General features: G+C 34.2%; 2 protein-coding genes across 2 annotated transcripts in view; both read left to right on the top strand.

Annotated features, from left to right (window-relative positions):
* Positions 1 to 6,677: 6,677 nt before the first annotated feature.
* LOC113492457 (nephrin-like) overlaps positions 6,678 to 25,659 on the top strand; it is an 83,008-nt gene continuing 64,026 nt past the window's right edge. The window contains exons 1-2 of the mRNA XM_026869906.1: positions 6,678 to 6,908; positions 24,505 to 24,766. Coding sequence (XP_026725707.1) covers positions 24,679 to 24,766 — 88 coding nt within the window. The 5' untranslated portion in view covers positions 6,678 to 6,908; positions 24,505 to 24,678. The remainder of the gene's footprint in view (positions 6,909 to 24,504; positions 24,767 to 25,659) is intronic.
* Positions 12,900 to 24,571, top strand: LOC113492997. Its single transcript, XM_026870759.1, has 2 exons — positions 12,900 to 13,492; positions 24,505 to 24,571. Exons 1-2 carry the CDS (start codon positions 12,900 to 12,902, stop codon positions 24,569 to 24,571), a joined length of 660 nt encoding a protein of 219 aa, XP_026726560.1.

The raw sequence follows: 25,659 nt of genomic DNA, 5'->3' as shown, positions 1-25,659 counted from the left end.
AGGCAACTGTCCTACCGAAACAGCCCAAAGAGTAGACACTCTACTAAACGGCATCACTCACCTTCTTAAATATAATTAATATGACACTCAAGACGTGGTGTATACAATTTCGGGTTTTCTCGAGACAATTCCTCACTTGGCCGTTTTCTTTGAATTAATTATGTGTGTTAATGTATGGTCTGTGTATGATAATAACTCGTTGGTAAGAATCATGACTCGCGACATATCTAGAGTGTTACTTGGGTTTATTCCACTACTGAAAATACAGGATGATGGATTTAAATACTCACATTAATGATATATGGTTTTTCGGTTGACTAAAACATTAAGTTTATCTAAATTTTGCACTCTCTATCAATTGTATTTTCAAAGAAATTAAATTTAACACAAAAGAAGCATAAACAAGGCAATATTTGACAACTCTTTAAAATCAGCTGCTAGAACCAAACGCGTTTGAAATAAACTAAAAACTACTGCTTCAGTTTAACCTCTCCTTATCCCAATGTCCATGGCACATTTATGAAACAACAAGATTCATATTCAGAATTAAATTCCACAAATTTTACTCCACTAATACACTGAAAAAAAAACTCAGCCAACAATTTTGTTCTACAATTTTTTCTCCCGTATGTCTCCGCACTATGATAATCTGAAACAAGGACCTGAGATTAATGTGCTACCACCTACGCTCCACCGGGAGACAATTGCGCGCAGACTACGGAATTGATAAAGCTAAATAAACACTTTGTATATTTCCTTTTTTTGTGTTTTATAAAGCAAAGAATGTGTGAAGTTGGATAGTTGTTTGTGAAATGTTCTTTTAAATTTTATATTTATAACTAGCTGACCCAGCAAACGTTGTTTTGTCGATTTTATTTAATGCCACATTATAAAAAAAAATTAAAACAAACAATTTAGTCCAAAAAATAAAAGATATATTTTATTGTGAGCAACCCTTATCACTTAGGGGTATGAAAAATAGATGTTGTTCTATTCTCAGACTTACCCAATATGTATACAAAATTTCATAAAAATCGGTCGAACCGTTTCGGAGGAGTACGGTAACTAACATCGTGACACGGGAATTTTATATGTTAGAAGATTTGGATTAAAAGCATTGAATTCTTGATTTAAATAACACTCGAAAAATTAAGGAATTTTATCCAGTTTTTTGCTGAAAAATGCCACTCTGATGTGTTTTTTTGTGTAGCCTAAACTGTACAGAAATTAATGCGGATCCTAAATATACTAGGCCAAAAGACATACATTTTTATCCTTTCAGTATGCTAAAATATTCGACTAAATTATTTCAGGACTATTTTTTGTAAAAAATATTTTACTCGTACTTTTCAACTTCGTTCGTTTTTTTTTTAGGGTTACATAAACATAAGACTCCACTAACACTCCTCCTCCATCTATCCATATTTATCTATCCATCTGCCAACAGACGTGATAGGGAGTTAAATACTCACAAATAACGAACAGAATAAAACATATTTTTAAGAGAGCTCTCATAACGAAACCAATTTTTTGCAGTTAGAATATGGTACAGAATCTTTTATACACGGGCTAAGTCTCACTCAACGGGGTTTTCCAGTTAACTGCGACACCAGCTGTGAATCTTGTTGGTTTTAAATACTCTTTAGGCCTGTATTATTGGGCCATTCGTCTATCATTTCGAGTGGCATTTGCATTTTATTTGGACTTCCTCCTCCGCTGTTTTTTATTCTGGTACACAACATGGTAGGAGGATGTAATGTTAAAAAAAGTGTATTTTTTGGAATACGTTGGAATATTTTTGTCTTATCTGTCGGGAACAAATAAGGTAGGGAAATTAAAACTATAAGTTCACTAGTTATTTTCTGCGGATCAATGAATCAAGACTTTTTGGCAAGTATCAAAATCTCGACTCATTATTAAATCTGTTTCACCCTGTACCATCCACATAGCTTGACCAATCTACAGATCCATTATCATTAATAACCTTTAAAATTATGCAATAAGTATCATACCACTTAGATTCAAGAACTATAAAAAATACAGCAAATAAAAATAACGACCTTACGAATGGCGAACATATCATCACAGTGTCCACAAAAACCTAACATATGGCATCGTGAATACTGTCCCGTCTCCGTCGTAAAGTGGGGACATTGTTTTATTATGAATCGTTTGCCATTAGGCGGATTGCGTATTTCTGCGAACGGGTCTGTCCCGCTGACGCAGCATTTATGGTCATCCTAATAAAGAGTAAGTGTGACCCGGTGCCGTCTGCTCGTTTAATGATTCCTTCAGTTTTATATGAGAGGTTTTAACTGGCGTTCTCTTTTTTTCTTTATGTAGTGAGTAGGAAGGATATTTTGTTTGGACGCTTCGAAAAATATGTTTTTTTATTTATTTAAAATAGGCAATGGTTTCAGGTTGTAAAATATGTAACGAGAAGCCGACCACAAAACAGTGCAGATCTTAAACTTGACAGAAGAAGACAAATAGGATAGAATATAAAAAAAATCTACCGACACCTGAAATAAACCAAAGATTTGGTTTATTTCCTTATAGGAAACTTTTTTCAAATAATTTAATATTAATTTTCCATTCTAGCGATCCGTCTTATTTAATTTAAAAAGCAACAAGATAGCGTTGAGGTATTTTAATAAGATTAAAATGAAACCTATTTCCACACAACAGAAACGTAAGAATTATTTAGAGACCCAGAAAAAAAAAAACAGAAGAAAAAGATTGTTGTCGCAAAATACTGTTTTATTATGTAAAACAGACGTTACTGAAATTCAGAATGGCCTAGTTTAAGTACCAGACATCCATTATTATTCAGTTTTAATGTTGTAACTGAAAAAATAATGCAAAGGAGTTTCTTTTGGTGGAATCTTTTCGAGATACTCTATTATTAAAATGTTAGTATTCCAGTTTGAGTTATTGTTAAATGTTAAACTTTGTGTTGTACTAAGTACTTAGTTCTGAATATTTTTGGTATAATTCGTTCTCTGAAAGTGATAAAAAATCTTATTCAGTTTCCTTTTTATATATGTGTGATACGTAGAGTCGACTCTACGTATCACAAAACGTGACATCAATAGCGAAAATTTAATGTTCACATTTAATAATTTTGAGTCAACTGAATCTACTATAACGGCTAAAATTCAGTAATGTATAAATTAAACCCACTGAGTGCAACGTGTCGTGGGTTCGGTCGCCGCGTAGGACAAGCGTTTGAGTGATCCACGAATGCTTGTTCTGAGTCTAGGTGTCTTTGTGCATGTGAATTGTATGTTTGTGAAACTCCCGCGACAAAAAGATTATTTAATCCTTAGTGAGGGAGTGGTGTAAAAAAAAAACATTAAACCGTTTTCATTTATAAAATCATCATGTTCACGAAAAAAACATGCGTATTTTCAAAATACAGATACAGATGAATCAATGAGCAAATGGTAGGTATTATTGCGTAAATATAAAAAAATACATACGCTTTTTGACGCACATCAGAGCGACGCGATCTCGAAAATGCGAACCATTTGCCGTCCATGTAAAATTTGACGCGTGCGAATGACACCGTTAAAAGAATTATTTATGGTATACCATAGACAAGTTAACGGGAACATGTTATAACGTCTATAGAAGGTTATGGGTCAGTCAATTTTATTGTTTATCTGTTGCCTGAATGTCCCTAGCCAGTACTATTATTGTTTAAAGAAAGATCATTTGCCGTTTATCAATAATGGACTGTATTATGTTTCAACAGTACTCTTTACTTTCATGCCCTTTCTTTGTTAGAACGTTAAAACCCCTTGTATAGTGATGGAACCTATATTATAAAAAGCCTTGCTATAGAAGACAGCGCAAACATTGGGTATCTGACTTTAGTCTTTAGGTTACTGTCGTTAATAACTTATTAGAAACGAATAATTAAAATTAGTAAGTTGACGATTCCATACAATTGAGAGGTTCGATCAGAACTGAAGCAAAATTATCCTAGATTCTAGGCCCCATTGCAGGTAGTTGATCACACAGTTGCGCAACAATTAAATCGCAGCCTGCTTCACAAAAAAATCGCCAGTCTCATCGTAAACCCTAAGTGTATGTGGAGGGTAATAAAACCAGTAAACGTCATAAACGACGCCCGTAATCTTTATATCTTCGGCTGAGTAGGGGATTTTGTATGTCTTCTCATATATTACATTATATATGTAGGTATGAGCTGAGTGCTAAGGTGGTTTGGGACTGACTACACTGTAACTACAGAATAGATCGGAAAGTAAATTGTTAAAGAAGGTTGTTTGACTGCACGGATGCTAAGTCCACTGTATATGACGTGCTGTTCTATTTCCACATAACACCAGTATATGTGTGATTCACAAATGCTTGTCGTGAGATTAAGCATTTTTGTTAATGTGAATTGAATGTTTTGAACACCTCCTAAAGTTGTTTATTTTTCAGTTGTGTATTTCGTAATAGCTGTTTAGAATGTAGGACTCTGGAATATTGCTGTGATAAATGATATTTTTAAAGAGTTAAGAAGTTCAAATCAACCCATCGTGGATATGAAACTGTTGCTTAAATTTTTTATAAATAACTTATCTAATCGTTATTTTGGGATCTAATTGAACATAAAAAATATTCAATTTAATCTTATCTTTAATCAAATATTTATATTTAGCAGCACTATTCTGCCACGATAAAAAAGTAAAAATTGAATTATTCCACACAGCCCTTTCGAAATAAGAATTTAAACTTGATGTACGTGCGAACTTTAGTGGTGTCTCTTGAGATCTCTGCAAAAGTCTAATATTCACAAAATTCTATGAAATTAGAATTACAAACCGCCTTGAGGGATTACTTTTCATTTTATTCTTGAGGATTATATATGTTATGTATATTTGTCTAAGCATTTCAAATATATTATGTGTGGCGAACGTGTTATATTAAATTTATTAAGTGAATATTTCTGACACTTATTTTTAGGAAAGTATTCAATGTGCTAACGTATATTAAAATTTTCACTGTTTTAGTAATATTTTTAACGTGGTTCTATTTTAAGCGGTGTTAAGCTTTAACACCTGCTTTGAGCCTGAAATAAAAATAAGATAAAAATTATTAATTTAAATAAATATCACAATTTTCGTAACACCATCATTTTTAATTTCAATTACATTATAAGTATAATCTTCTAGAAAGCTACTATGAAAACTACTTTAATAGAATGATACTATTGTGTTTATACCTGCAACGTTTTTTAATTAATAAAATCAGCTAATTGCTTAAATAAACCTCAATCAAAATAAGTTTCTATATAATAGCGAGAACGATATTATTTTGATACTAGCTGTTGCCCGCGACTTCGTCGCCGTGGGTAGAAGATATAAGTTATGATTTATACCTGCCCTGTTTTTTTCACATTTTCCATTGTATCTTCGCTCATATTAGTCGCAGCGTGATGTTATATAGCCTATAGCCTTCCTCGATAAATGGTCTATTCAACACAAAAAGAATTTTTCAAATCGAACCAGTGGTTCCCGAGATTAGCGCGTTCAAACAAACAAACAAACAAACAAACTCTTCAGCTTTATATATTAGTATAGAAGTATAGATGAGAAAGGAGTTTTGATGCAATAGCTTACAGCTCTACATAAGTTTTAGACTCAATTCTAGAAAACCAAGAACCAACTTTAACGAATAGAATTAGTGTAGGTTTTGACTGTTCATGTTAGTTGTAATTAAAAAGTTGTTCGAACAACAATTTACAACATTGTAAAAATGCAACTATATGCTACGTAATAATAGACTAGCAAGCACCATTATACAAAACGCAACATTTGAGTTCCCTTCAAATAGGCTAAAGATAAATATGTGTGATATATAAACTTTAGGTAAAAGTTTATTTCTTATATCAACTCATTTTTAACAGAATTACTAAGCCTCTGATGTAGAAATTGATACTCTCACTTGACAATACCTAAGTTTTTATAATAACTATCGTGAGACTGATTCGTTATTAAATATGGAACGGTTTGCTCACTCGTATTTATCGGGAGTTCCCGACTAGTTTCGGACCCAAGAGGAGTCCTTAATCATGAGCTGACGCGGCGGGTTGCGGTTCATCATTTAATGACACCTAAGTTTTCATCTCCCATTTTCTCACCACCAACTGTATCATTAAACGAAGCTAATAACCCATTTATTTAGGTCGTCAACATTATATTTCAGTGTGCTTTCATTTGAGTTTGTCACATGAGTATATTTGCAGACATTCGCTTAACCTTCCCTTATTTCACCCCACAACTTTTAAACGGATACGAACGATTTTTATCAAACATGTCTAATAGCACTCAAACATGATTCACCTGCCATACAAAATGAAACTAGATGAAAATCGCTTAATCCGTTCGGTAGCTACGATGCCAACGACAGACAGACAGACTTTTTAGGGTTTTAGGTATCGAACCATTTTGGAATAAGCATATTTACGTGTATTTGTAACCTTTACAACTTAACCCTACTTTATTCCACACACATCGCAACTTCTACCATGCCTAGCAGTTATTACTGAAACCGCCCATTCAAGGGATTAAAAACGAATACCCCTAATAATCGGCAATGGTCACAGTCACAGCTGGAAATCGCCGAGCGATGTATTAATAGTGCTGAGCGACTCACGCGCCATCGTAAATTAGTGTATCTTTGGCAGCGCGGGCGCGCGCGCGTCTCGCCATATTCAAAAAAGAACAGTCGAAATATGAATCGGATTCCGTTCATCGATTTTCAAAATGCGAATTGGTTTTCCGTTGATTTCAGTTGTTATTTGACTCGAGGTTCGAAATTTAATCGTTCTATTTTCGTGAGGTTTTAATCTGTGCTCGTGTTGTGTTGTTGTGCAGTGGATTTACGTTTTTGAGGTAACTGGTCCTTAATTTTCTTTTTTCTTCTATCTTTTGAAATCAATTTTGATATTCCCCTTGATTTCTCTCTCTTAGAAGTTTAACGTTTTAGTTGAAAAAAAAAACGAAATAGAATTATTTAATAATCAATAATAGGAAATTTGCAGTCAAATTAAAAAGTAACAATAAAATTTTGATGGATAAGTATGTTGCTTGATCAAAAGTTAACTTAGTTATTTACAAAAGAGAAAAAAAATACATTTATATGCCTTACTATGATAATGATTATATTTAAATAAAACAAATCACTCACAAATGTATCTAAATATCTAATTGTTATTCTACGCTCTACTGTCAAATTACGCATGCTTTAAATAACTTTGCTGTCAAAATATTCAAGCAATGTTTAGTTAATTAATATTTCAGTTGAACAAGTCATTATTCGTAGGTCTGGAAAATTATGTAAAACATTAGAGCTACAACGAGTCAATTGTTAAGCGGTGTGGTTTAGAACGATTCGTAATATTACACTTGTGATAGTTTTTCTTTTTACGAGTATAATACTGGAAGATTATTTCTAAGTTAGTTTTCTTTAATAATTTACACCGTATTTTTGAATAGGGGTTGGGGCATGAGTTGCTTTCGATTACCGATATAAAAAGGGTACGGAATATGCGACTGTTGTCCCTATCATCCCTACTATGTGTTCATCATCTCAGCATTGACTTTACTTTTCAACGATGTTTTGCACACAATATTTAATTATTTTTTTGGGCTATCCTCTATGTGGTTTGTAAATATAGTTGTATTTATTCATTCATTTACAGGCAGGTTAAAAAATAACTTGTTACTATTAAAGCTGCAATTTTTCTTAACAAAGTTCAGGCTCTATTGATTTAAAGTGATAATCCGAGTTAGTACGCTGATATTGTTCCCCATTTTATGTCAATTGATGTCACTTCGTTAAATTTAAGTTATGTAAATATTTTACGACGTTATAATAAAAATAATAATTACAAAGCGTTAAAGTTATGAACGTCGGTTAATCAATTTTATACGGTTAATTACAATGTTTGCTAATAGAAACAATATTTTTAATTTTCTAGCTTCTGAATATTCAGTTTGAAGATTTTTAGAAATTCAAGGTCTTTTTCTAGTGAGTGGGTGTCTATTACTGGAGAAAAACATTTTTATCTTGACTTGGCATTGATATAACATGAATCAACAATATTTTTGCTGAGTTCTTTAAATCCTTCCAACGACTTCACTTAAAACAGAACTTAGATAAAAAAATTAAAATTAAATATTTTGATTTACTCGGGAAACTTCAGTCTCTCTTTGTACTAAGGCGAATTTCACGAAACATTTACAAAATTTCGTGATTTTTTTAATTACCAAAAACCAATCGTACTGAAACTACTGGTATCACATTACTCTCTTATAAATCTTCTCCAATATTATACTAAAATCTATACTTTACTCTCAAACATGCTGAGTATATAAAAGAGGATGTATCAAATTGAACAGGTGAGTCCCCTATGGTAGTCGTGTGAGCCGACGGCCTATTACTGGCAAATCGCACACGCAAATTGATCGTGCCCTGAATGTATGGGCCGAATGGATGGCTTTTCAACCTAGTCTGTGATGGTGGAATTGTAAGCTGGAGTTGATGTCCATACACCTACAGTACAGTCTGGAGACGAGTTAACCAGGCAAGTGCTAGGCTGACTCAAACTACCTACGTTGAGTTTCGTACAAATATTCTGTAGATAAACAGGATTTTGATGGAAAAAGGTCATCTATCATATTGTATGAACTTTTAATGAGTACCAGGTTTTTTGTAACGGTAAAACTCTTGCCCTCTTGTTTTCTTATATAAATACCTAGTTCAATTTGTCTCTAAACCGTTGCGTCATTTAATAATGAATAATTCTCACGAAAGTGACTATAAAATATTTATTATTTGTTATTATTGTCCATTTAAAAGTATTAAGAAACGTTATTAATAAATATCATAGAAAAAAATAAAAAATCTGTTACATTAAAACTCCCGGTGGTCTTATGCGTTGACTGACAACGTGTCACTAATTACGAACAAATGCTGTCATAAAGTTAACGTGTTATGACGTTCACATGTATCGCATCGACATACTTTAATATACATTAACAACTTACTTAGAACTTTATAGCATAATGCACATATACTCGTACAATAAGCATTGAAATAAAAATTAGACAATTTTTACAAAACATTTTTAAGCAAGGCGATAAGAAAAGCAATGAAAATGAATAAGGACCAAAAATTACCAGCAGCAAAGAATTAATGTCGGCACATTAACATTAAAATTTGTAATTGTCTCAAATCTTTTAGCTAAAACTGTTGTCAAAATACACTTAGATAAAGCCGTAAAAAATGTTATAATGGAGAAGAGTATATTAATGCCACTTATATTTTAATGTTAGTACACAGGCATTTTAATTCTGAACACTGTCCGCAGATGGATTTGTCACGTTTAAGACAAATCTAAAACGCAGAGCGACTGTTTTCTTAGCACCCTCTAATGGAAGGAATTTAATCGTCTGAAATTCAGGCGAAAATGTTTCATGACGTTACATTAAGTTTGAAACGTCCTGACGGACGGAATCTGGTTGTGATTGGGGTTTATTTTTTGGTCTTTTGAGCCGCACTTGTTCAACGTTTGGTCCTTTGTGTGAATATGGTTCGTTTAGTCGATTTATGTATGTTTTTGCGGAAATTTAATGACTGAATTGCTTTAGAGATTTATGCATCTAATTAATTTACTGAATAATAATTTATGCAGTTTGTTTAACTGTAGTATATTTAGAAGTCCTTTTTTTAAAAGAGGTTAATGCTGTATTATGTATTATTAATAGTAATAATACAAATGGTTCATTCAGAGAATCCTCTAAGACCGTAGAAGTTTAAAAAGGAAGAAGGTATTTAAGTTAATTTATTTTCTTTGTAAATTAACCTTTTTTTTAATATTACTTATTAGCAGTACAGAATATTGAACTTTTGGAGAATATTAGTAACTATTTAGTTACTAATATATTACAAGTATTTAAAGTATATTTTACTGCAAGCTGCACTCAAAGTGTATCGTTAATTAGTGTAAATAATTAGTTTGTTTACATGTTTCGTCGAGCATAATTTTAGAGAATTGAAGTTGAATATCCTTCTTAACCATTTTATAGGGACCTATACTCAAAAGAGTTAATGAATATAGTTAATAACGGGTAAAGAAAGATTTAATGGGATATAATAATCTGTATTTTTTCTGTCTTCTTCTCCGTCCGACTGTCTGTCGTCCGTTCTTTTTTTCACTAGGCTGAATCTCATGATTCTCATGAACCACGATAGCTGGAAAGTTCAAATTATCACAGATGAATTTCTGTCGTCTGAAATGATAATCTACTCTGCGTTCTTATATTATTATGATTATTTTTTGAGACACTGAACTAAACCATCTCTTTTAAATTGTTTCGTTTTGCGAGCATTATTTATAATAAATTGATCATTTACTATTAGCAATCAATGCTACTGCATATATAACCGAGTGGTCTAGGTCACCAGGCCAAACTCACGTGCACGACGTGTCACGTATTCTATCCCCGCGTAAGGTAAGCATTTGTGTGAAATGATCATTATTATTACTTATATAATGATTGTGAGACTCCCTGCAAAATAAGACTTAAATAACTTAAGGTGAAAGTCGCTTTTTAAAAAACCAACACATCTTACTTAAAACTCTTCAAGGTCGCTCTTATGTACCAAAGGACCAGTACGTATATCGCCCATACTGATGTAATTACTAGTTGCCATACATTTCGACATTCGTCAGTCCACGTCCGCCCAAAACCACGCCAGTGACAGTTGTAAATAATAATATAATTTTACCGGAAACCATAATTTTCAATTGGAATAATTGATGTTGGTTTCCTGTATTCAAATAGTTGTATAAACATAACAGTTTTATGATAAGCCAAAATGGTAAAAATAGGTTTGTACCTCCCTAGCTTTCATATTCGTTGTAAATAAATTGAGATGCTGTAAATGCAGAGTTTGAGCGGATTGTTTTCTTTTTATTGCTTTTATAGTATAGTATTCTTTATCATCTTTTATCGTCTCTCTCTCTCTTTCCATCTATACCACATGGTGGTGTGTCAGCTTTCTTGATTTTTCTTCTATACTTTGCTCTATCCTTGAAGTGGTTCTAATTTTGATTAATATAGTATTAGACTAAAGCTATTTTTTGTTATAAATAAAAATACAAAAAAGATTTCTATAATCCTACAGTTTTAGAGATTTAAAATCCTCACAATATTATATTTTTATTTTATTTTCCTATACCAAAAAAAGCGTATTGTACTTCTATCGATTGACACCTGTACACAATAAACTATTCATGAAACCTCAAGGGCCATAACAGCAATCAACAATAAATAATTACTCGATAAAACACAAGTACCACAATTAATCGATTACATTGATGAAAGGTATCGAGTAAGTCGTGCGTGCCGTACGCGTGGGCGTCGATTACAGCGTTTGCGACACTTTATATGTTCGGTGACTGAAAGTAATCAGTGCGGTAGGTAAAGATTGCATTTAAGAGCGACTTCTAGTTTGACAGTATTCGATTGTATGCGTCACGAATTTTGTAGGGGGCAGAGAAAATTTTGTAGGAAATGAATGTGTAGGTATTGTGTTAGGTAATGGCTATGACTGCGTAATGTACAGTGTAATAATTAAAAAGTTTTGACGTTTGAAGTTTCTTTGCTTGAATCTTGATGTTGCAAATTTTGAAATCCTGGATGGATACACCATCTCATGATATATTTCTATATTTGTGGAGGTGTCCTTTTTGACAAAGTATTAAGAAAATTCTGTTTTTAATTTGATTTTGTCTGTTTGAAATATTTGTTATCATGTGCTTGTGAAGGAGTGTCCATAATGCAGTTCTATGCTTTGCTGGACTAAGATTGTATCAAGATTGGACCACTGAAATTTTTAAACTCCGCGGTGTTATAAAATTTTGATTTTCTACGACAACATTAAGATTGGTCACAAAATTTTCCATTACGCACTTTTAGAAAATTTATTTTTCGAAAAATAAACAGTCTTAACACAAAACAAAAACATCTCAATCAAACACCATCAGAACAATTAGCGCATCCATATCTGGCGAGCAGCAGGACACTCGGCCGGCTATCGGGAGGACATTAATCATTGCAAGCGACCCTTCCGTTAGAACCAGCTTATTGTTATTAATCGTCTTCTATTACTCTGTCCGCCGACTTTTATTCGTTGAGGTATATGACGTCATTATTTCATGATATCTAGTGTTTTTCCTGCAGTGTTTTGTTTTAGAATTGCTTAACAGCATTTAAGTTTCTTGCTGTTTTTATGGTCACATTCTAACAACACTCAGCTATATTTCGTTTTTGAAACCTTAATGTATGTATGTAGTTCTTGTTCTCTGAATAATAGTATAAATTAATTCTAAGGTGCGGGCAAAGTGGCCAACTTGGCAATTAAAACTTAACGGTCATTTTAAAGTGATCGACGACGTGACAGTTAAGTCTTAATGTTTTAATAAGAACGACATATAGTATATAAGCCGGTATCGAGAATATTAGCCGACGCTTTAGAAGATACGCATTATCACAAGCTTTTATAGTCCCGTTTACCAGGCACAACATTTTTTCGTCGCAGAATTCGAGCGCCTATCGTTGGTTGTTCGAATCAAAAGCAATGTTTTTCAAATTTAAGTTATCAATTCTCAAATATCAATTATCCCTTTCTGAAACCGTAAAAAAAAAAAACAAAATAAATGTTTAGTTACAAAAGCATAATCTCACACACCGTCCAACCAATCAAAACAGCGCTAATAAATAAAACACCGCTACTACTGCTGTCAACACACGATAACTAGGCGTGAAGGATCAGACGTTGGGTGTCGCCGGCTTTACGCAGGGGTCATTAGGTCGATGGCCCTGTACGGCGCACCCATATGGTGCGGTAGTTTAATGCCTAGGAACAGGGCGGTTCTGCTTGGTGCACAGCGGGTGGTTACCAACAGGATCGTCCGGGCCTACCGCACCGTCGGACGAGAGGCATCGTGCGCCTTGGCGGGAATCCCGCCCTGGGATTTGGATGCGAGTGTGCTAGCGGACCTATACACCCGCTGCACTGCGCTCCGGTCTCGGGGCATCGAACCCTCGCCGGGGCAGCGTGAGACCTGGCGCAGACAAGCCCGCCTCGTCGTATTCCGAAATTGGGAACTAAGGCTCGCCAATCCGACGGCGGGGCGGGCTACGGTGGAGGCAATCCGCCCACATCTCCAACAGTGGGTGGAGAGGCGGTACGGTGTTTTGACGTACCGCCTCACGCAGATGCTGACCGGACACGGTGCCTTCGGGCACTACCTGTTTCGGGTGGCCCGAAGGGAGGTCACCACAGTGTGTCATCAGTGCGGTGACGCGGATGACACCGCACTTCACACACTGGCCGCATGTCCGGTCTTTGCGGAGCCTCGCGCCGAACTTGTGTCTGCGCTGGGTGGAGTGGACGTCGCCGAGTTGTCGGCTGTCATCGCTGCAGCGATCGGCAGCCGGGCGGCGTGGGATGCATTGGCCTCCTTCTGTGAAACAGTGATGTCACAGAAGGAGGCGGCGGAGCGCGTTCGGGAAACTGACCCCAGCGCGCCCGCCATACGCCGACGTCGAGTGGGGCGGCGCAGAGCCGCGCATGAGCGCGCTCTCCCGCCCTAACTAGGGTTCTGGGCGACGGCACGGGGGTGTCTGTCGTCCGAGTATATTACCCACGGCGGGGGGCCACATTCGGTGCTATGGATGAGGTCCCAATATGAGGCGAGGAGGCCGACGCTCTTTACACTTCGGCCTCCACACAACACAAGAAAGTGACCTACCGGCCCACACTACTGGCCGGTGGAAGCCCGCGGTCGGTGTATGAAGGATTGCAACGCATTGCCATACACCGACACAAAAACGCGGATGACGTAGCACGGCGGTTCAGGTTTAGTCAGTAAAAGTCTGACACTACCCATTTCCTCCCCCGAGGGAGTGGGTGTCCATGAGGATTCCCCCGCCTAAACAAAAAAAAAAAAAAAAAAAAAAGGCGTGAAGGATAGACAGACATATCTCGTATCGCCCTGATGAGGTGTTAGATAATCTTCGACCAGTTACAGCTATTAACTGCAATTAATACGAGTGCAGTCACATGCCATACTTGTAAACAAACAAATGACAGTCTGAATAGCTAAGTGATGGGTAATCAACGAGTGCGGGAACTAGGTACAGCTTGAATAGGGTGCTGAGAAGACTGTTAATAGTGTTACAAAAATGATTTTGTGTTTCGATAAGATAGCAATAAAGTTTGGAAAGCTTTGGTATTATTTTTTGAGTTTATAATACTTGCCATTTGTACCTGATTCAATATTTTGTAGCAGGTTTTAAATCAGAAAATGTCCATTCTTTGTTTATTTATAAATTCACCGTTATTGAATAATTGTTCAGGTCGTTTAGGGGTTACCGCTAAATAAGTTCTGTTTGTATTTATTATTATTATCATATTATTATTTTTTAAATTAATTTATAATTCTGTTCATGTTTTCCTTCTTACATATTATAATCTCTTAAAAAGCTTCGGAACCAATTAATAAATGACACATACTAACAGTCTTGAAACAAAAATATCAACTTACGTAAATAGAAACAAGTCGACACTTAAAGTACCAAATTACCATTAGGGTGCTGATTTACTTTACGACAAGTAATAAAAATAGTTTAAAAACGTTAGTGTTTTCAGAAGCTGTTACTTTAATTAAAGTAATTTGTTTAAGTTTTTGAATATTTTTAAGGATATTGGTTTGTTAGTTGAGGAGATGTGGCAAAATTAGTCGACACGAACAGGACAAGGGGAAAAATAGTAAATTATTATTTATACAGAAAAAATGTTACATAAGGACACCCTCTTTTTATATGGTAAAAATAGGAGGATCTGGTAGCTAAGCTGCACAAGTTGATGGGTCACAAGTTAAGCTACGTTTGATACGGTCGGTCCATGAGTGAGTGACCATCTAAGTTATAATGAGTTCCTCCGTGTTTCGAAAAACACTGATCAATTGGGAGTAGCCACTGTTATTTAGGTAGGCAGTTACAAACGAGAAAATCTGACAACCCGTGTTGCCCAGGTAACTGAGTTGAGGGAGTTCAGATAGGCAGTCGCTCCTTGTAATACATTGGTGCTTAATTCATTGATTCCTTTGCCAAAACGTGTAATCGTCTTCTCTCTCAGCTCAGATAGTACCAATCAATTTAATCTCTAGGAACGTCTAAAGCCACATTTCCTCATATCTAGAATTGCGAAGAGTTGTTCATTCCATTCTCATGATCAGCTCAACTAATGTAATTGACACTGAATGCATAACTGCATCGCGTGAGCGAACTGCGGCTAATTGAAGGCCATATCTGTTTGTTTCGTGAATGCTCGGAACTGAACAAAGATGGGATCCTCATCTGGTCACGAATGTTCGTCAAAGAAAATGTACTGTGTGAGTTACTTTTTGTTGCTTACCGTTTGTTGGGCTGAGGATTTCTTCTAAATACTGCTGAAAAAATAATTAGGTAGAAAGGACCTTGGCAAATCACGTCGACAGTGAAAAAAAGTGAGTACGATATTCTATGTTAAATGCGGTTTGTAATTGAACCGGGTTAATTAGCATCTGTTCCTAAATTGACCAGAACGAGAAATGTCTAAGCTGAAAAAATAATTGTATATTTTGCAAATTTTGATATTATGGAAGTCTTATTAGATTCAAAAACATAATCAAAAAGGTTTAGCACAACGAGACATGAGAATGTTCGATTCATAATTTTGACCTAACTTCCGTTTTAAATTGTACATGGTTCATTCGCCTCCTCAGTAAAGCCGTCAGCTAAAAAAGGCAGAACAATACACGGCTACCGTTCGCATCTTCAAAAACGTTGCGCTCAATGTTTTTTCAAAACACATACTTTAAAAGTCCATACACAATATTTCTAAAGAATAACAACAATAGAATGCTATGTTTAAACGCGATTACCATCCCACAGCGGAGCGGTTCGCGCTTGACCTATTTCCAACTACAATCGTTAACTGGGTAACTATTTACATTATAAAAGAATTCTTTAGTGTAACACTTCCATTTTGAAGTGGAACGAGCCTGATGTATCTACATTTATATAAGTTTTCTGTCTGTCAATCACTCCCAAAGTATTTGAAGGGAATGGTACAATTGTTTTGTTGGACATTGCCCAATACCTGAGATGTCTATTCACTGTCATAGTTGACAAGAATGGCGGTTGCCGCGTAAAATATTCAAATACACGTCAAACTTTCTTCCAATTGATATGAAAGGTTAGAATTAACCCTATTCTTTTTGTGGTTGTGTGTTGTTGCTTTGTTTTCGATTTACTTATGAAAACGAATTCTTGTCTATTGTCTATTTAAGAATTATCAATCTTTTGTTACTTAAATCTGTTTTTTTGTAATAAGTATCTGAATAGAAACAAATGTTTTACAGTGCTCATAATTTTACTTTTTCAAATAATACGTCACTACAAACTCACATTAAGTAATAATAAAAAACATCACAAAATCAATGGCTAAAATTACAAATAATCCATAACTATAGGGTTTTAATCGCATAGAATAATTAATTGACCGAATAAATATTCCACAATACTTAACAGTCACTTTTTTCAAGAATATGACACAATTCTAATTATAACAAAGAGATCATATCCATAAAGGCTCAAACAACCTTGAAAATATTAATACTTTATGACTTTTTCATTAAGTAACTCGTAAATTATGTTTACACATTAAATTTTATGAATCAATGGGATGGGGCGTAATTAAATTATTTATAGAGCAATAAGTTACTAAGAGTCATGAATTACGCGATCTTGCTGCACATGGTTTTGTTTTGTTGATGACGTCACGGATTTTTAATTTACCCTAGAAGAATATAAAAACAAAAGAAGCTTAACTGTTGGTAGACGAAGTGAATCCATATCTATGTATTGAATCATTAAAACAAAAGATGAAAAAAAAACATGTCATTCATCAGCCATACCTCATAGAAAAACTAATAAATAATTAACAAACTTAACTTCTTTCTTCCCTTCAAATATGAACAAATCTTCCCAGTTAATCCCCAAAGCAAACATAGAAACATATCAATTCGAATTTCTTAACCTTTACAGTTCCATCTACAGAGGGTAGTTATCCAAACAAATCTCGCACGGAATCTCACTAAAATAAACTAAAAGAAAAAAAATAGACGAACCCATAAAATGTACGTCAAACGTATTATAAACAAGCAATAATTAAAGAATATATTTAGCATCGCATCCAACTTTGTCGTCAAGTTAAAAAAAGATCACCAATAAATCTCGGCAACCTGTATTCTTTTAGGATTCAACGTCTGCCGCGAGTGAAAATATGCTTTATTACCAAGTAACAAGGTGCTATTTCGTTGAAGATAAATATTAACTACTCATTACCCTAACGTTTGATGTAAAGTTCTTTGATCTAAATGACATTTTGTAAACTGTAGATGATTTGAGACGAGCGGGAGCACTTTCTGCGGTTTAAGATGATGTCGTACGCATTGTTAGAAATATTCTACTAATTATAGAAACTTTAAGTCAAAAAGATTAATGTAGTGAGGAAAGACAAGGGAATGTTACTTTCGAGGGGGAGCACAAAAATGTGGTTATGATTGACGTCGCTATTTATATAAATTTTGGTAATGATAAATGGGGTGGCGTCAGAGTGAAGAACTATTTTGTAGACGCTTTGGTGCTGGGTGCACTAAAATCTAGTGATGATTATCCCATAGTGACTAGATGTAAACAAAAATGTTTTTCGATTCAGTCAGAGAGTCAGAAAAGAGTCAGATTTTCTTAAAACATCATGATTCATGTTAATAAAATGAAGCACAATAAATTGCTAACAGCTCTTAAGAACGTTCTGATGTTTTTAAAATATCACCATTAAGTTCAAAAGGAAATAAATGTGTAATGTAACATTGATGCACTTAATCATGCTACAAGCTAACATAAATTCACAAAAATGAACCCAAATACCAAAAAAATAATTAACAAATTTATATTCGACCAGTAACTTAAATAATGACCCCCATACAAAATACAACTAATACGATACATACGGGTAGTCTTCAAGTCTGTCCCTCATAAACTGATGTACACTGACAGCAGGATATAAATATCAAACTTTATTAAACAAAAACCACCCATTAATTTAATTAACGTCATGCAGTTGTACAAGCATTAATTAAAGACGACAATTTTTAAGCACCGTCTCCATACATTTCTCATTTAAAGCAAGGGGCATCTGATTTTCTAAATCTCGTTAAGTTTCTGAATATTTTCTAAAGAGTCGATGGAATCGGGTCAACACTGATATGCAATATTTTCTGAGCAAATAATGTGGATCTTCAAACGAAAGTAAATATAGAGGGTAATGCTTTAGCTTTCCCACGCATATTTTAAGATTAGACTGAAATATGTTTGTATATTATCTTGGTTCATATTCTCTGTAATGGTATAGGGAAGTAAAGCTAGCAATATTAACTCCAAATCATAAATCTTCTTGAACAGACGAAACACAAACCCCTCGTACCTTTAGATTCATAGCAGTTACATGTAAATATTTATTTGATATAGGATGGAATACAGCTTCATTAGGATCTAAATAAAGTTGAAATACGATACTATTAAAAATACTTTTTCCCTCTTCAACTTAATTCAACCACATTTATTCCATCAGCGCCCTATTTATCTGAAACCGTCAGCTTTCAAAGGGGTACACTTTCAGTTATTTATACAATGTCATTTTGAACATCTATTGAGGTTCTTGGAATTGTCCGCGGTTAGATTTAAATAAATTTCTGTCTCGTTGGCGCCACAGCAATTAGTATCAGCTATGTGAATCATGGAAGTCACTTTGTACTTTAATAAGTCTGTTCCTTTGAGTTTTCATTACAAATTAAACGCAGCTAAAAGTATGGGTTGTAGAAATACTTTGTCTAAGATATTTGGGTTATGAAATGATATGGGGCTTGGAATTAATCTTTCACAAATGCAGCCAACAATGTGCCTTCTTTATTTGTAAAGATCCAAATGACTGAATCACGATCCAGAACGCTAATTATTTTGATGCTTAAATTGGAACTGATTTTAATTGGGATTGGGATAACTATTTTTAAGAATACAAGAATTGCAAAAAAAACTTTCCATCGCATCACTGACAAATGTCGAACACTTTTAGCAAACCAGCGTACAAATCATTTCAAGATTTTCTTTTGTGTTTCAGCAGAACACTGAATTGATTGGCAAGGGTTATCACAACGTTTAGATCATCATTAGCCCAGTTTGTTGAGACAACATTCGCTATGTGAGATAACTGTTGATAATGTTATGTCTAGCCTTGTATTTATGTCTGCTATTCTCGTTTAAGTGGGTCGGTATTCAGAAAATAAATTGACAGCACATTAAAGTACTTTTAATGCATCCGTTTCATTTTCGTTTTTTTATATTTATTCATTTCGTGTAAGTACCGTTCTAAATTAATGGAGTCTTTATTTAGCTTGTTTGTTTCGATATGTACGTCATGCCTTAAATAAATATTTGTGTTTGAAAATATTGAAGACGCAACATTTAAATTTAATGTTTCATAAAATTTGATTGACATTGAACTTGGGATGTTTATTTTGAAAATGACATGAATGATAATAACTTACTGGATTCTAATTTTGGTGTAGACATCGTTTTTTTTAATTCATCATAAGTTGATACGATAATGTCAAATTATACTTCAGCGTTATGGCGAACACGAGACATCTGAAATACTTGCTTCGTACTTACCCACTAAATGAAACTACCAGGAACTTAAAAGTGTTAATCTTAACGACAATCAAACCACAAATGTAAAAATAAATGAGCATTAACGGCTACATCCGCATTTAGTGTCTGATCCCCACAATCTTATCGGCAATGGTTACAAAACGCCCCTGTCACGCGATGTCGTCGCTCTGATAACATCATGAGGGTACCTTGACGGGAACAATTTGTTGCTATTGAATCATCATTGAGATTATTTCGCTTCTGTAGTTGACGTGGATAGTTGTTTTAAATTTATTGACCTTTACAATGAGGGGTTTTGTTCTATAGATAGAGAGATACCTGTTTTTTTATATATATTACTGAAATAGTTAAATTGGTTTGCGCGTGTCTTTATCTTTTTGTCTGTCTATCGCCAGACTATATCGCACAAATCGTGATAGATAGACAGTAGCAATTTCCACAGATTATGTATGTTTGTTGCCGTTATAATAGGTATATTACTATATTATAACGACAACGAGGATAAGAAAAGCACCAAAAGTTTTGAAACTAGGGGCTCATACACCAGTTGTCGGTAAAAGTATACTGATAAGTGACGTCACGGGATATTTTAACTTACCTACCTGATTACATCAAAATTTTTTGTTTGCACACTTAAAAAAATATTCTTACCCGATATATTTTGGAAATCTATAAGACTGACAAATTCCATTTTTATAGCCGAATACCGAATTCATACTACTTTTAAATCAATGTATCTAAAAACACTGTAGACTAAACGGCACCAATAAATCAGTCCATAATATACTTAAAAAAAAGAGCTTTGGGAAAAATTCTGAATCGTACAAATGGACAAAATTCTAAGCCATTTTATTCGCGAGTATTTATACTCGGGCGAAGTATTGTTTTTTGTAAAAACAAAGAGCGTTCAAATGCTAGTGCCATATTTTTGTAAGGTCACTCGACTCGCAGAACTTTTCTAGTACACTTTACGTTTTAATGTCTGTGTTTCTATGTTATGGATATTCTTGATTTCTTGATTCCTCGCGTTTCGTGTAAGAGAATGTTAAGTTAGAAATTTTGTAGCAGGATTCAAAAGAAAACAAATACATACAGACAAATTTGTATTTTGGCAAACCAAAGGATTAAAAAAAGCTTATGGGACACCTCTTCTAAATCAAAGTATCTTCATTGATTTCTGATAATTCGTTACATAACTTTTATTCACTATCATTCAAATTTAGTTTACTGACAATTGCCCTACAAACCCGCAAGATAATGAATTTTACAGAACTAGACTTTATCCTATTACCCAAGCAAATCAGGAAAACTCCAACGCAACATGAATTAAGTGATCAAATAAACTTATTTCCCAGTTCAGGCCATTACATAGCGAATTAGCTACAACGGGCCAGCTATGTCAATAAACGTGGACCTCAGCATATGCATGTTCACTGCCTACCCCAATGACGTTAGCCGTTGTAATTATATTGTCCTGTAAGGGCAGGCAAACAATTGTTGGTCCGACGGTAAATTAGGTGTGCGAATTACTTTGAATGTTTAATTTAGAGACCATGTTAGATGTGCTGGAAATGGGTTAATGTATTTTGTTTTGGTTTATATTGTAGTTTTAAATTTGAATTTAGTTTACTACTAACAGTGAAATTAAAAGTCAACAATAAAAAAAATAGCAAATATAATGATTTTGTTCAGATTTACATAATTATGTATTTTTTTATTCAACTATTTTTTATTCTAATAAATTGAGCTTAACTCCTGCACGTGCAGTAAGTAAAAACAAACTGATTGTATTTTTTTTTATTAAAAAATAAAAAATACTAAAAACTATAAACGAATACTATAAACGTAATTTTAATTACTTAAATAATTGATCAATAATTGTAAATCTTTTAAATGAATACTTTTCGTAATTTTGAATTCGCACCTATTAAATACATCTATGGATATATCTATCTATACATCAACTGGAACTTAAGGTAATCATTATGATCTTCCAAAAATAAAATCTTAAATTACCATCGTCAGTTTTCAAAGCGCAACTTTCAACTATGACACGTAATTGCTGCAACGTCATCCAAAACTGACTGACACATAGTGAGTACACTAATTGAATCTGTTAATTAACTACATAATATTTCAAGGTAAAGGAAGCGTGGTATCCGCAGCGGGCGACAGTGGGGGGAATTATTATTAGGCACCGGCGGAAGTGACGCGGTCGACCAATATAACTTGGTCCCGCAACGGTGGGGACAATGTGACATTTTTGTACCGAGTTTCCATCAACTATTTTAATTAGTACTCTAAAATATTAATTAAAAATTAAAACTTGCTACTGTTTGTCAAATTTTGACGAAATTTAAAAAAGTTTTGTTATAACGCAGTTTTGAATATGGAGCATTTTTTAAACTTTTTGATTGTACTTCACAAAATCAGAGTCTTTTTATTTCTTCAAACAGTAATGAGAGAAGGCATGTAAATTGCGTCTACATAAACTAGGGATTTATTCAAAATCTTCTCTTTCATGCTTTAAGGAGATCAAAAATGCGCAAACATGAAATGTTTACCATTTCTGGCTAAACTTGAAATGCATCAAGTTCATAGTTTGCATTAATACATAGTAATGCAAGATTTTCAGTTGGTGTTCCGAGAAGGATTGTGACGTCATCCCGGTTGACTGTTTCGTGTCGGGTTAGACCGTGATGTGGAAATAGTGTGGTTTGTTGATGACTCGGAACATTATACAGGAGCGGTTTTATTTTGAATAGAATTTTATGGTTGTACAGTCGGCTAGAAAAGAGTATCTGAGTCATGGAGTAAGCAAATAGTATGTACTAGCAGTTTGAATATACGTAAATATTTTAATGTTTTTGATTTTATAAATAATTTTGTACACTTTGTCAGACACAAAATAAATAGCTTTATATATTAGTATCAAATATACTAATATATAAAGCTGAAGAGTTTGTTTGAACGCGCTAATCTCAGGAACTACTAGTACAAATTGAAAAAAAATGTGTTGAATAGACCATTTATCAAGGAAGGCTATAGTCTATATAACATCACGCTGCGACTAATAGGAGCGAAGATACAATGGAAATGTGGAAAAAAAACGGGGAAAATTCTAACCACGTGGACGAAGTCGTGGGCAACAGCTAGTGTCATATACTTACCTAACTTTTTGCCTATGCCAAACTTATTCAATAATAAAAACAACCCGTAGCACTGTCAATCGCGAAGTCAATATAGGAGCACAGATTAGCGTACGAGGGGTCTTCACAAATTGGTGACTAGCAAATTACTCACATTGTTGACCCTTTAATGTTGAGCGAAATACTTGTGGCTCTAACCAATAAATAATTCGTATGAAATTTTGAGGACATGCTGATAGGAAATAATTTACACCAAATTATTAACTTGAAGATCAAGAATTAAAACGTTAGAAACTTAAAGACATAATTATTATTATTTAGGTCATTACAATTTAATGCACAAAAGTATCTAATGCTTATTGATAAAATAAGATATTCACGCGAAAGTGTGTTAAATACAAAACATAATAATTATTTAGCTACATATTATATGCTTTCTTCTTAAACACTGATATTAGCTGAATCCGGTTAGACGCCCACATAATTGGAAAAAGGCTAGGACGATGATGATACGATGAAAATAAGTACTTAAGTATACATAATTGTCTAGTGTATTTTTGGGTCTGTCCGACTAGTTTCGAAAATAGTAGGAATCTTTAATCATGAGATATCGCTGGACGCTAATGGACTGTTTTTTGAGCCAATTCGAACTATTTAATTATGTTTCTCATAATTATATATTGATTAAATTTATGATGAACCAACAATTCTACTGAAAAAAATGGAGGATATTAAAATATCATTAGCAACAGTAATTCTCTTCGATGACAAACATTAAAATTTCAGATTAATACAGGCCACTATTGATACCCAGAATCCCATTCACACAACACTTTATTTCCAGAAATATAAATGGGCTTTACTCTCATTAAAATATTACATAATACAAGAAGATTATAAAGCTCACCTGATTCCCATTGGGAACGCCAAACCTGCACATGTTAGCTCACTACTTAAATAAACTCTATTAATAGGCAATTCTTTGTATAAATATGAATTAAAATGTTCATTTTAATAACTAGCTGAACTAGTCATACATAGTTCAATCCGCGGAATTTAACAGTGTTTGCCTTAAAAACCTCAATATTTTCGACCAGAAAATTAACCTCAATTATTCCATAGATTTGACTGTCATTGAAATTGGTGGTCGAGTGGCGTACGCACCGGTTTCAAGGTGTCGCTAGCTCTGAGGTCCCGGGTTCGATCCCCGGTCGGGTCTTAGTAAAAATTAACATTTCTACATTGTCTCGGGTCTGGGTGTTTGTGGTACCTTCGCTGTATCTGAATTCCATAACACAAGTGCTTCAGCAACTTACTTTGGGTTCAGAACAATGTATGGGATGTTGTCCGCATTTATACATATTTTACGAAATACTTGATCAAACCGACATAAAACAATTTTAATAATATGTATCCATCCATCCAAATAACAGAATAAGCTAAAACAATATTTTGCAGTTCTACTTACACAATAACATAATTTGTTACAGGTTCGATTCCGGAAGGAAAAACGAAAAGCCCAGCTTAAGAAACGGATTAAAAGATGGCGGTCGATAGAATTGTGTGAAATAAAAGTTATATACTTGATACAGTGACATCAATGTGTCGGTTTGATAGTTTGATCACTTTTGGTGATAAAGTGGTGATACGGACGCCGGGTGATCATGGCGAAGGATATGAACTTGTGTGTGCTGGTGATGGTGATTGTGTTGCAGACGATGATAGACACGAGCTTGGAGATTATAGATTCACGTGAGTATTTTTTTTTATTACGTCTTACATTTCTATCGTATTAAGGAAGAGTTCTGAACGCGGGGGTATGTCTTAAAGAATTATTATTGATATTTTACAAGTGTGGCAATCTTTACTTAATCTAAGTTTAAGAGTTATGCCATCCGATATTCCGTGTTCTGTTTTATCTGTTCTCTAACCTCTTGGATTTCTGATCTTTCAAACTCACCTTAACTTTCAGGCTTCTGCATTTTGTATTCATTCCAAAAATTAAAGGAACGAATGTAACTTCATCTCTGCGTGACATCATCTAAATGAACAAAGTGGAAAACAGCATACATATTATCTGCATCCAAATCATCCAAACGACATAGTCTATTGTAACCTTGTCATACTCAGACATGTCAGTACTATAATACTAGCTTTATACCTAAATGTTCAAATAGTTTCTGAATGTAACAGCTTATATTTGAACTTCACTTAAAATATTCGTTCGTTCTATATTTACGTTTCCTCCGGATGTACTCTTGCTGATGGATTTCCACCATTAGGTCCAATTCAAAATGGATTTCGTATTTGTTTGTATCCAGTTGTTAATCAAATACATTCGAGATGAATGTTTAGATGAGTGGAAAAATATGCGCTCGATGTGTTGTATCCTGAATAATAAAAGTATCGGGACAAAGGGATATAGGAAAACTATTGTCTGCTATCGATCAGTATTTGCTATAACAATATTTAAGTAAAAAAATAGTGTTTTATGAGTTTTTGTATCGAACTCTTTACCATTTCGTTTTTTTTAATGCAATCTGCTTTTTCTGCTTTTTGACTCTTATCGGCTAAAAACGCTGAAGTGCTTTATTCTTTCCTTGTGCCTGAGACCACGGGAATGCGATGAAAACTTTTGCGATAAC

This window comes from Trichoplusia ni, chromosome 4 (genome assembly GCF_003590095.1).
Source record: "Trichoplusia ni isolate ovarian cell line Hi5 chromosome 4, tn1, whole genome shotgun sequence".
In the NCBI taxonomy this organism is placed as follows: domain Eukaryota; kingdom Metazoa; phylum Arthropoda; class Insecta; order Lepidoptera; family Noctuidae; genus Trichoplusia; species Trichoplusia ni.
This window is presented reverse-complemented; position numbering and strand designations above follow the sequence as displayed.

Excerpts from the sequence above, each read along its gene's own strand:
- LOC113492997 (XM_026870759.1), top strand. The coding sequence starts at position 12,900 with ATGGCCCTGTACGGCGCACCCATATGGTGCGGTAGTTTAATGCCTAGG. Across the intron at positions 13,493-24,504 it reads GGAGTGGACGTCGCCGAGTT|GTTCGATTCCGGAAGGAAAA; the intron begins GTCGGCTGTCAT and ends AATTTGTTACAG.